This window comes from Syngnathus floridae, chromosome 9 (assembly GCF_059516105.1).
Source record: "Syngnathus floridae isolate MCC-2025c chromosome 9, RoL_Sflo_1.0, whole genome shotgun sequence".
In the NCBI taxonomy this organism is placed as follows: Eukaryota; Metazoa; Chordata; class Actinopteri; order Syngnathiformes; family Syngnathidae; genus Syngnathus; species Syngnathus floridae.
The window spans coordinates 7,305,352-7,316,623 of NC_142421.1; the positions used below are offsets into that span (position 1 = coordinate 7,305,352).

At 42.6% G+C, this 11,272-nt stretch overlaps 1 protein-coding gene across 2 annotated transcripts; it reads right to left on the reverse strand.

The window, feature by feature from the left end:
• Positions 1–20: 20 nt before the first annotated feature.
• phf3 (PHD finger protein 3) lies at positions 21–10,639 on the reverse strand. 2 transcript variants are annotated; one of them, XM_088384846.1, is made up of 16 exons: positions 10,435–10,639; positions 9,282–9,528; positions 8,875–8,991; positions 7,496–8,801; positions 6,901–7,156; positions 6,077–6,128; positions 5,760–5,874; positions 5,502–5,658; positions 5,279–5,395; positions 5,031–5,159; positions 4,802–4,946; positions 4,541–4,727; positions 4,313–4,460; positions 3,320–3,409; positions 2,993–3,188; positions 21–2,914 (listed from the first exon to the last, which is right to left on the reverse strand). In XM_088384846.1, the coding sequence occupies exons 2-16, from the start codon at positions 9,514–9,516 to the stop codon at positions 1,245–1,247; spliced, it is 4,920 nt and encodes a 1,639-aa protein (XP_088240972.1). In that variant the 5' UTR covers positions 9,517–9,528; positions 10,435–10,639; the 3' UTR covers positions 21–1,244. The 2 variants fall into 2 exon arrangements, with proteins under 2 accessions (XP_088240972.1, XP_088240971.1); XM_088384845.1 differs by having other exon boundaries at positions 9,282–9,532; positions 10,435–10,638.
• Between the last annotated feature and the right edge of the window lie 633 nt (positions 10,640–11,272).

The window sequence follows — 11,272 nt, forward strand, 5'->3', positions numbered from 1 at the left end:
AATCAACATGACAGAAGAGATGGTGTTGGACTTTGGATTTTCCATACCACTTCTATCAAAACAAAAAACAACCAGCCATTAATTGTTTCATTTCACACAAGGATCTTTGTTAAGATAAGATAAATCATACTGGTAAAACTGTATTTGTAGTCACTTTCATGTACATTTAAATAGAGTATAGCAGTGTTGTTTCGGTGACTGTATCTTTAATATACTGTACTTACTGTACACAGAAATTTGTTTTTATAACAATAAAAAAATGAATTAGCTTTATTACCAACTGTACATACACACGTGCAAAGGCACACTTCATTTCTATGGTATATTACAAGCCAAAAATGTACAATGCTTTTCCAGTAGAAAGTAAGACTATAAAATATTTAAAGCAATTAAAACGGGACCAACGTGTGAACACAAGATGTTGCTCAACAGGTGCCTCCAAAAAGTTTTTGTGGCAAATTAGTTTTTAGCTTTTGTTCAGCTTAGTATCAGGAAGTTAGAAAAAGGGATGCAACGGGTCAGTGGAAATAATATATCTAATTATAAAAAAGTAATCATCTAAAAATTTTAAATTGAAAATGGCCCTTTTTATGAAATGGGGGTAAAATGTATCTACACCCACAAGTCTTTCTTAGTCACACCACGATAGGAAGGCTTACTCTGAAACGCAAATGGATTTAATTTTTTTTGCCATTGTAAAAAAAGAATAACTGTGTGCAGCAAAACCTTCTATAATAACAATTTTGGAAAAAAAAACATGTTGAGAGGAGCCAGATGAGATGGCTCGGGCATCCTTGGGATCCCCAAGGATGGGCTAGTTGAAGTGGCTGGGGAGAGGGAAGTCTGGGAGTCCCTCCTAAAGCTGTGCCCCCAGCGACCCGACCCCGGATAAGCAGAAGAAGATGGATGGATAGATGGATGGATGGATGGATGGACAAATTAAAAAAAACATTTTTTTTGTTTTGATGCAGTGTTGTCGTGGGTGTAGCAAATTGAAAAAAGCAAGTTCAAGTTCATAACCCTACTAAAACAACAGAAAACCCCCACTAAAAACAGCTTAGCTGGTCATAACAGAAGTCGTGGTTGGGGGGGGGCTGCGCATGAATAACAAGAGGAAACAATCGCAACAGCCCCAACAATCTGATGTGGTTTGAATCGTAGAATGAGTTTCATACAGCACCAAACACATACTACTAGGACTTGTTTTCTGTAAAAAAAAAAAAAAAAAGAATTAAAAAACATAATTACATGTAACTGTCCTTTGAGCTCCTGTGGCCATTGTCATAATCATAGTCATAGTCCGAGTCCCGCCGGTGTCGGTGGCGTTCTTTGTGGCGGCTGCTGTAGTCGTCGCTGTGGTATCGCTCTTTCCGCCTCTCGCCGTAGCGGTCCTCAGAGTGTCTGTGGTGCCTAATCCTGTCTCTGTGTTTGTCATCATATTCGTGCTCGTGCTTCCTGCTCCGCCCCCTGTCATGGTGCCTGCTCTTCTTCCCGTGGTCTCTTCGGTGGCCGTGCTTCTTGTGATGTTCCCTCTCCTCGCTGTGTCGCTGCTTCTCCTCCCATGGGTGACAGTAAGTGTAGATTTCCTCTTGGGCTTCTCCTTCCTCTTTGGCCTGCGATGGAAGTTGATCAGCTGGTTGAGGGAGACTCTCAGGGTGGTTGGATGGTGAGGCGCTCTCCTGGGCCAGGGGTGTGGCATGGTTCTGATCCTGAACATGTGGGTTTTGGAAAGTGTTTGTAACAGATGGATCGTGGTTGCTGCCAGGTACCTGAGGTTGCTGCTCCTCCTGGTGGACAAGAGCAACACTGTTGCATGCTGGGAGGGCTGGTGCCGCCATTTTGTCTTGAGTTACTGTGCCGCTCAGCTGGACTTCAGCAGGATCTTCGTGGTCATCTGGGACCGATTGACTGCCGGATTGGTTTTGGTCTTTCAGTTTCTGTTTGGCCTGAGAGATCTGTAAAAAGCCTTGATGAAATGTTGTCACTGGGCTGGTTTTACTAATGCTCAACATGGGAGCTTGCTTGGCATCAACGGGTGCAATGGGGCTTGTTTCACTGGCTTTGTTTTCTGTCACACTTGAATAGGTGGAAATCTTTTTCAATATCCCACTTAAAGGTTTGGAGGTATTTATGTGCTCTGGCACCGGCTGCGATCCCAACTTTGCTTTGTCTGAACTGAGAAGAGCGATGTCATCCTTGGGGGTATCACCGCTGCCCACTTCATGCTCTTTTTGAAGCGTCGACAAGCTTTCCAAGAAAGCTTCTGTGGAAACATCTGGAGGCTTATCTCTCAAGGAGACGGGAGGACCTCCCGGTGCAGCCTCAGCATCTTTTCCCAGTGACGTTTTCACAGCCTCCGTCTGGCTGGTTGACTGAGATTCAGCTTGGACAGCTTTCACTTCTTTTTTCTTGATAACAAAGCGCTCTCGAGACGCGGCGGCAACGCCAGCAGCAGCTGGACCCTTGGAGTCCCCGCTGGATGGCACCCTTGGTTTTTGGGCGGGTTGGACCTTGTGAGTGTCACCCACAGGCTTTCCTCCAAAATCTGGCAGTGGCGGGAGTATTCCACCCCAGCCGAGTAACACACCGGGAAGAAAACGCAAAGGCTTAAGGGATTCCTGGCTGCTGTTGCCTGCCGCAGATGGTTCTTCAAAAGACTCTGCGATGGGCTCCTCTGCATCCTCTGTAGTCTCAAGTATTTTATCCTTCTCGCTTTTATTGGGAGTGGTCAAGGAGGCCAGGAAGAGCTTCTCATCTTCTTCTTCTGCAGGAGTTTCTTTGACAGATAATGGGACGGGCTTGACTTCAGGCGGTATCCTTGTTGCTTCGTTCATGTCAACAGGAATATAATCTCTCTTCGGCCTCTGACGAATTATCAATCCCAAGAGAAGATTTGCTCTGTTGTTTTCCAGACCTGCCAAATCACATGATAATTACATTTGTGTTATGGGACTTTGTTATTCACAGAGAGAAATCTGCTTGTCCTAATCACCTGGTCCATCAAAAGGCACAAGCTGATGTGGCACTTTTTCAGAAGCACCCAAAGGAATAAGATACATGTCCTTCACTTGTTTGCGGTTGTTTGACACCACGCCAAAGCGCTTTCTGCTGCTGAAGTAAGCATACAGGAGAGTGTAGGAGATTTCATCTTCTTCGGTTACAGGGGAGAAGCGAATCAGGCACACTTCCTTCAAGTATAAAAGAAAAACAAACAGCGTGTGTCAGTAAAGTAACAAAGAAAAACAAACAGCGTGTGTCAGTAAAGTAACAATCTATAGAGAAAAATTTGAACGTAACAAGATGTCAAAATACGACTTACTTTAGTTCCTGTAGCACGTATCTTCTCCAAGTAGTCCCACACGGTCTGCGGACTTATCCTTCCACCAACCTGAATACTGTCAGGAAGATCCTATTGGGGGTGTGGGGGTGGGGGGCATGGGGGTTGTGTTAACTAATCATAGGTTACATATGTAATATTTTTTTTTTACTTGGAACACCCAGTCTTTAGGGGTAAACATTTGCTGCCATCATACTAAACGTGTTAGGGTTTTTCAGATTATCCTTATCGTATGATTATGTTGGAATGCAACCGGTAATGAATAAGATCCTACACAAGGTCGTAAAACACCCCCTGATATGTTTTGACTAGAGCACAAGGGCTTCCTATTCAGCCTACTCTTCCCCCCACTCTGTTTCTCTTAATAAATGTGTCCTTGCAGTTGGGAGAGTTTAGACCTCCATTCGAACATCGCTGTACGCACAGCGACGAATGGACTCTCCACCTGCAGGATTCTAAAAGGACTTATTTGTCTCTCGTGTGGTTCTTGCAAAATAAGTTGGAGTGAGCAAATCTCTAACAAAACGTGCCTACTTTTTTTGACAAACGTGATCCAAGACAAACTGACCCTTTATATTTTCAACTTGATTTAGATCTGCCCTCTGTTGGTGCAATTACAAAAGTTGAACTTTCTTTGCTGATTTGGTTATGTGATTAATAAGATTACACTGTAGTATAGAAGGCATAACTGTGCATAAATGCATAACTGTTAGAACGTTCTTAAAAAAAAAGCTCTTAAGAAAAAAAATCACACGTCATCATATTCTGTTGGCCTAACTTGTGAACAGTGGGGTGCTGACAAAAAACTTCTACAGGCGATGTGGACCGAAGCCTAATCTTATGAAAATTTGAGTTATCTCAATGGCAGCAAAGAGGTCAAATCTTTATGGCAATGTTAATGAAGTAGATTTTAGTTTTTAAGTGGAATTCAAACACAAGTGTGTCTGTAGGGGGGTTGTTAAAAGTGTGGCGTACCTGAGTCAAGCTGTCCAGAATGCCTGACACAGGGAAAGCTTTAGTGACAAGTTTAGCCACAGAGTGCATCGTAAGGAAACCTCGCCACAAGGACTTCAGGCTGGAGAGGAACGATGAGTCATCATCTCGGACGGATGGAGGATCAGACCTGACGAGGAAAGAGAAGCACTTCAGCCGCTATTTTCGACACTAAGCTGCATAAAACCGGCTTCGGAAATGACTACTCGCCTTCGCTCGAAGCTGGTGTGAGCCTTCTGGAAGCTCTCCTCTAGGACTGTGAGATGCAAGTCGTCTTCAACAGCAGATGGTGCCTGCGCGCTACCCTCATCGCTCTTAGCAGACGGTCGCTTTGCCACTGATGTAGCGACTTTGACCACTTTGGTGGGCGCCTCTTTCACTGGGGGTGCCATACGACCTTAATTGGTAGGGCAAAAACTCAGTCACTGCTGCTCTTGATGAGTCACAGTTTGGGCTCGTGTTGCCAGTCACCTGTACAGATTTTGCAGTTGAGGTCAAACAAGTGAGACTTGTGCTTGCTGGTGGTGTCTCTCTCGGTCTCTGTGCTCTCTGTCGGTTTCTCCGGAACAATGGCAGCCTCTACTGGCACTTCTGCGACTTTGACTGGCGATTCAACCTGGGCAGAAATGCGAGGGAGTCGGCAATTGAGTGGCACATTAACTTGGGAATGTCACAAATCAAGCAATGGCCCCTCTCTTACCTCTATCTCCACAGGTTCAGGTACTTTCCCTGGTTCTTCACTCTCTATCTCAATCTCCCCTTTGTGTGTGATTTTGGTGATGGGGCGCCGCTCAACCTCTCTTTGCTCTCTTTCAATCATTTCAATTGTCTGTGGAGAAATAACCGGTTATCATTACGAACTGTGGATTTATCAACGAGTATCAAACAGCTTTACTGAGCGCCTCAATGGTCGTGAAATTTAGTTGAGGATGCGTGAATATTACTCACATGCCGGTTCTCTCTTTGCCGCCAGGCAGCCAGTTCCTTGGAAGCCAGCTCCTCTGGACTCATTCGGATCAGATTAGCAGGAGATATTTCTCCCTTCAGAACCTTCCTAAAGAGAACCTGAGTAGTAGGATAAAAGGAAATCACTTTTAAATTCTATTCAAACTGTCCTAATTTTGCATGCCGTCTTTGGTCTCATTTTGGAGACATTTCCAACGACACTTACATTATTTTTAGTATCTTTGAGGTTAAACATCAGGCTTCGATACTTGCTCTTGTATTTGTTTTCTGTATCTTTATACATATGGAAGATTTCCCTTTCAATCTTCTTGGCAACTTCAGACGCTTTCTCCACTGGGACATTCAAATCAGACTCCTTCAACCTAAAATGCAGAGTGCCACAAATTCAGCACCTTTACAGAAATTCTTTTCAAAGCTGTTCATTGAGCAGGCTGTGCATTATAAATGTACAAAACTTTCCTACCTCTGCATAAGAATGTCTTTCAGAGAATCACGCACACTGCGCCTGATCTCCTCAATAGATGCAGGCTTTTTTGAAGATGCACTTTTACTTTTTGCCTCAAGTTTGAGCTGAATGCCTGTGAGGACAAACAAGCACCAAGGACATTTGCATGAAAAACAAAAATGGAACTGAAACTCAAAGCTCCCCCCCCTCCTTGTTGAATTCAAAAACAATGAAAGTTCAAACACCGCCTAATATATTTTCTGTTGATGCACAATTTGGAAATTCAACTGCATGTACGTAAAAGAATTCACATATGGAAGCACTGTCTCAAATACCTGTTTTATGATGACTTTCTTTAACATCTGCAGATGATCTTCTAGCTTGTTCCTATTTAAAAAGAGAGCAACCACAAATTACCGAAGGAGCATTCATAGTACAGAAAAAAAAAACTTGTAAACAAACCAACATGATAGATATAAAAATAAAATATGAATGCTCGCCTTTAGAATGACAATAAAATGGAAGTAGTTGCCCTTGGCCAAATGTTGGGCTCCTAAATTAATGCTAGTTTATTAACAATTGTTTTTGCACTTCGCAGAGGTGTTGAATGGGAAGCCAGGCAAGGCACTGAATCAATCACAACTGGATTGTACCAGTTGCTATCGATTCAACACCCCGAGAATTAAATGAGATCAATGAATGACAATATTCACCCTAGGTATAAAAATATATTTCAACTATGTGTATCTTATATTTACAAATAAGTAAGAAGGATCAAAACATCTTTATGGGTCTGCACAGTTTTACACCACTTGAAATTACAATATTTAAACACAGGGCACCAGATGGTGTATTTTTGTTTCATGTCATTATTTTTTTGCAATGCAATTGGTGAGTGCATGTCTCATTTTTAAGAGTAGCTACAGATGTTTCCCAGTCCAGCGACCTATAGTAAGCATACACCCATGTGCAAGCCATCAGTGTTCAGGGAAAGTAAAGGCAAAAAAAAAAAAAAAAAAGACAACAAACCCTTGTGCAGTGGAAACACTGGCTATGATTAACAGACATCACTTAGCTGGAGAAAACACAGCGGAACATCTTTTGTAATTTAAGACATTTGTTCAACAATTACGGTAAGAAAAACCGCAAGACAACTCACCTTCTTTAAAGATCGGACCCCTCCTGCTGCGGGTTCCTCCGAGGCTCTGGGCTTGGGTTTGGGAGCCTGCTTTAAAGCTGCGGCTTCAGTCTTTATTTCAGGCGCGGGTGCAGTCGACTTTTTGCTCTCCTCCTCGCAGCACTTTAAGCACACGTACATCTGGTCCTCCTCCTCCATCTCACGTACTTTGAGCAGGTCAAGACCAACGCAGTCACCATGGAACCAGTCCTCACAGCGGCCGCAACCTACCATGAACCTGGAAGGGTGGGAAAAAACAATTTGCAGTTCATTTTCCTGTGCAGCCCATTGGAGATAAGCCAGAATTAACTACACTCTTTTGTGACTGCTGATTAAAAGTAAAATCACAAAGACATACATCTTTTTAATAACCTCATAAATGCAACCCTTTTCGCACTGCGCTTGGTTTCTAGGCCATTCACCTCTGGTAGGCCAGCATATGCAATTGTGTCCATATTTCGCACTGGTTGCTCAGCAACTACAAGAAGTAGCCCGGTGCCTTTTTGACATTGTAATTCTTTTTCTAACTTGTGTTAGGTTAAAGTTTTGAGAAACGTTTTTCGGAGACAAGACTTACATGTTGTTGTGGTGTTTCTTGCACTGACCACAGCAGTTGTTTCCATCCCACACAGACTCGTTGGCAGGTTGCTCCTGCTCCTGCTGTGCCACCTGTTGCTCAACACTTTCTTTCTTGACAGCCGGAGCGTTGTCGGGGATGAACAGCTGTGGCTCATCCACAGAGATGCTTCTAGCAGTTTTACTTTTTTGCTTTTGTAGAATCTTTTCAGGCTTCTTCAGTTTAGGCTTCTCCTGCCCAGCTTCTTCTGGTGTTTTGGAGGAATGACCCGAACGAGCGACATAGGAGGAGTTCGAAGCGTCTGCTTTCAAGGTGTTGAGAGTATGAGATGGTTTAGTTGGACTGTGTTGTTCAACCACACGAATGCCGCTAGATGGCGTCTTCTTTACTGGAGAACTGGGCTTCACTTTGGAATCTCCTGTTTGAATCTTTGGATGTTTAGAGATATGCTCAATTGGGGTGCTTCCAGCCCGCCTTTTTAAATGTTGACCGCTTCTTATCTCTTTGAGAGACTTTAACTTGTGAAGTACATCTCTTTGGACAACTTTGGAGGGTACTTTTTGGGAAACCGTAGCTCCTTTAGTCATGTTGCTTTGTCCACCTGTAATCAAACCTTTCTTATTGGAAATGAGATGTTGCTTGGATTGGAGCAGGTTTTTGGCTAAAAGTGGTTTCTTTTCTTTATTGTCCACTTTGTCACTTGAAGAGGTCCCGTTGCTTGGTGGCAATTTAAGACCACATTTTCTGTCATCGACAGGCTTCTGGTTTTTAGCACCAGTCTGATTGTCATCTTTAGTTTCTTGAGTGCACCTTTGTGTTTCTGTTCCGTTAGCCGCTTGGACGTCATTAGGGTTCACATACGGCCCCAAACCAAGTGGTGTATCATCAATACACATATTCTCAGTGACATCCCGGTCTGCGACTTTCTCAGGAACGGGATTCTGTGCCGAGGCGCCATCTTCTGACATCGTGGCAAAACCAACATTCGCACCGTAAGAAAAACTACTGTCAAAGTTGGCTTCTGTGTCTTGGAGATAGGATGGTCCAGGAAGTAGTTCAATCTTGAATCCTCCAATGGTGACAGTCAGCCGTTTCAACACAACAGAAGGTTTTAACCATAATCCACCTTCAATATCATTGATATTGATGCGTCCACCCAGAGTTAGTTCTTCCTTCAGCTGTACGCCTTTTATTCCTTTTTTTATCAGAAATGATTTCTGTAGCCTGTTGGAAGGTTTCCTTCTTGGTCGTCCTCTGGGTACGGTGGCTGTGGTAATATCAGGAGGCTCTGAACCATCCTTTGATTCTGTATAAAGAAGCCAAATGCACGATGTCACCATCTCGCTCACTGTCACTCATAAAATTAAGATTGGCTTTACCTAATTGTATATTACATGGACGTTTCCTGGGTCGGCCAACAGGTCTCTTGACCGAATTGGTTTCCGTTACCGCCAGGTCACCGCTGAGGCCTGTGGCTGTTGAACCACCACTGAGCTCTGCAATGAAAGAAAGAGGTTTGAGTAAATGGGTGGATAGCAGCAAAAAAAATGTACAAGCAGATGACTTCATCCTTCAGCAGAATCACACGTGGTCTTAGAATAACAAGAGTGCACAAGTACTTAAAATGTGTGATATAAAATGTTGTGTTACAAAAAGAAGGAAAATCACGTCATGGAATTAAATCATTTAAATATATATATATATATATATATATATATATATATATATATATATATTTTATGACTTCATTTGAACACTGTATACCATGTATTGATCATAAGCGTACCTGTTGAGCCTGAAATTTGGAAAGTTGGGTCCTCAGTATCAAGCAGGTTGAACTGAGAAGTTGCACATCCAAACATTGGATCTGTATCACTCAGCATGTTCTTAAGAGAATCTTCAAGGCAGAGTCCTGACCCAAACTCATTACTGGCTTCACATTCCAGATTTTGACCTATGGCAAGAGTGTCGTCCAACTGGTCACTGGGTATTAAAACGTTAAAAGTGTCCACAATATCCATGAATGCTGCTACCTTCCTGCATGGAAACAATACAACATTTAGATAGCTGCCATGTGGATATTCCAGCTTCACATGCACATCATCAAAGCATCATAAATGTAATTAAACAGGATTTAGTTAGCAACTGAACATAAATGCGAATGAAACAAGTGAGGGGGTTAAGTATGCTGCAATAATACTTTTAAACGTTGCCCCCCCCCCCATGCACGTCAATGTTAGCAGTGCTGATTAACTTGTCCAACGAGGTTGTCTCCTCACAAGGTGGAACGATTAATAAGTATCAGTGGGAAATTAGATTCTAATTAATTTCTAATTTTGAAATTCCGAGCAGTACCAAATGCAAATCGGCATTTCAAGTTTAAGCAAGCGTGTACACAAGTAGCAACAGATCAAATCGGATGCATTGAGCGGGTAAATACGAACAGGATGTATTTATTATACACGATTTAAGATTGAGTGCTATCATTATTTGGAAACGAATGCAAAGTGTTACTTATCTTGACTAATTTTCCAAAACAGACTAGACATAAGTTGCATGCTACTTAGCACGCGTTGCTAAAGCCGATCTGCAGCTAAGGATCATATCCATTAGCAAGCTAACGATGACCTGTGGAAGTTTGGTAATTCCTCAAATCTCTAGCTTTGTAGACATATGTTTATCCCCAGGATTGTACCCTAGCTGCGTGAATAATCGGCCTGATCGTTCTACAGAACAAATTGTAGCATGTACAATTGCTAAAACATCAAGAGCGAGGTACGATATGTCAGATATGCTAACTAGGTCGTGCTAGCAAAGGCCTAGGCTTGTTTGTAGCCTGACCACAGCTAACAGGCGTTGCGAGAACACGCCCACGAACATCAAGTTCAGCTTTGGATCTCTACAATTGAACATATGAGCGTTTATAAAGGGAGGCTTACCTCTGTCTGAGTGCAATGATGTGTCCAATTCGTGCAGGTTACATAGTAACGCGGATGCCCGCTTGCCTGCCTGGCTGCCTCCACTAACTTCCTCTACAGCTAAGCCGTCATTCGTCCCGCTGCCGAAAAGCTCCTGACGATCGCAAGAGCCGTCAGTCACGTGGTTTGTGTTTACAGCAGGTCACTTAGCAGCAGGGAGCGGGCAGACGGCTATTCCTTGATAATAATAATAAAATGAAATAAAAATTCTTACAACACTTTTGTTTTTGCACTGTTCTATTTTCAGCGGTATCACAATCCCAATAGTGTTTCTATACACTTGCATCAGCTAAGAAGTTGATGATCACTTCCTGACCCGAGAACCCTCCCCAAAATAATCATACAAGATATCAAAATCTTTATCTAATCAGAAAATGAAATACAATTGGGCCTGAGATCTCTTTTTTTCAAAGCTGATGTGTCTAAGAAAGCGGTGCACAAATCACGTCATAACAACACAATGTAGACATAAAAGAGCAATGTATAGAACCAAATACAATGACAATTAGAAAACGACTGATGATTATAGACTAAAATGTCCTTTAAAACGCACCCAGGTGCTAAATCTGAGATTTGTGAGGTGTTGGATCGTTACAAAATTGGAGCACATACAAAATGTAAATTCATCAACAATATCCATGCAAATGCTCTTAGGGAACAGGTTTGCACCGCTGTTTCCATGACAACAGAGAACAACAAATAGCAAAAATAGCCGTGTGAAAATTTAAATAAAATAAATACTGTTCTGTACTGTAAATGCATTATGTTTAGTAGAATACAACATAGGCTAGAACATAAC

Bases quoted from the DNA above. Each gene is read 5' to 3' on its own strand.
- phf3 (XM_088384846.1), bottom strand. From the start codon at position 9,516: ATGGATATTGTGGACACTTTTAACGTTTTAATACCCAGTGACCAGTTG. The intron at 5,659-5,759 runs GTAGGAAAGTTT...TCTGCATTTTAG, and splicing joins AAAGACATTCTTATGCAGAG to GTTGAAGGAGTCTGATTTGA. The intron at 5,396-5,501 runs GTAAGTGTCGTT...CCTACTACTCAG, and splicing joins TCAAAGATACTAAAAATAAT to GTTCTCTTTAGGAAGGTTCT.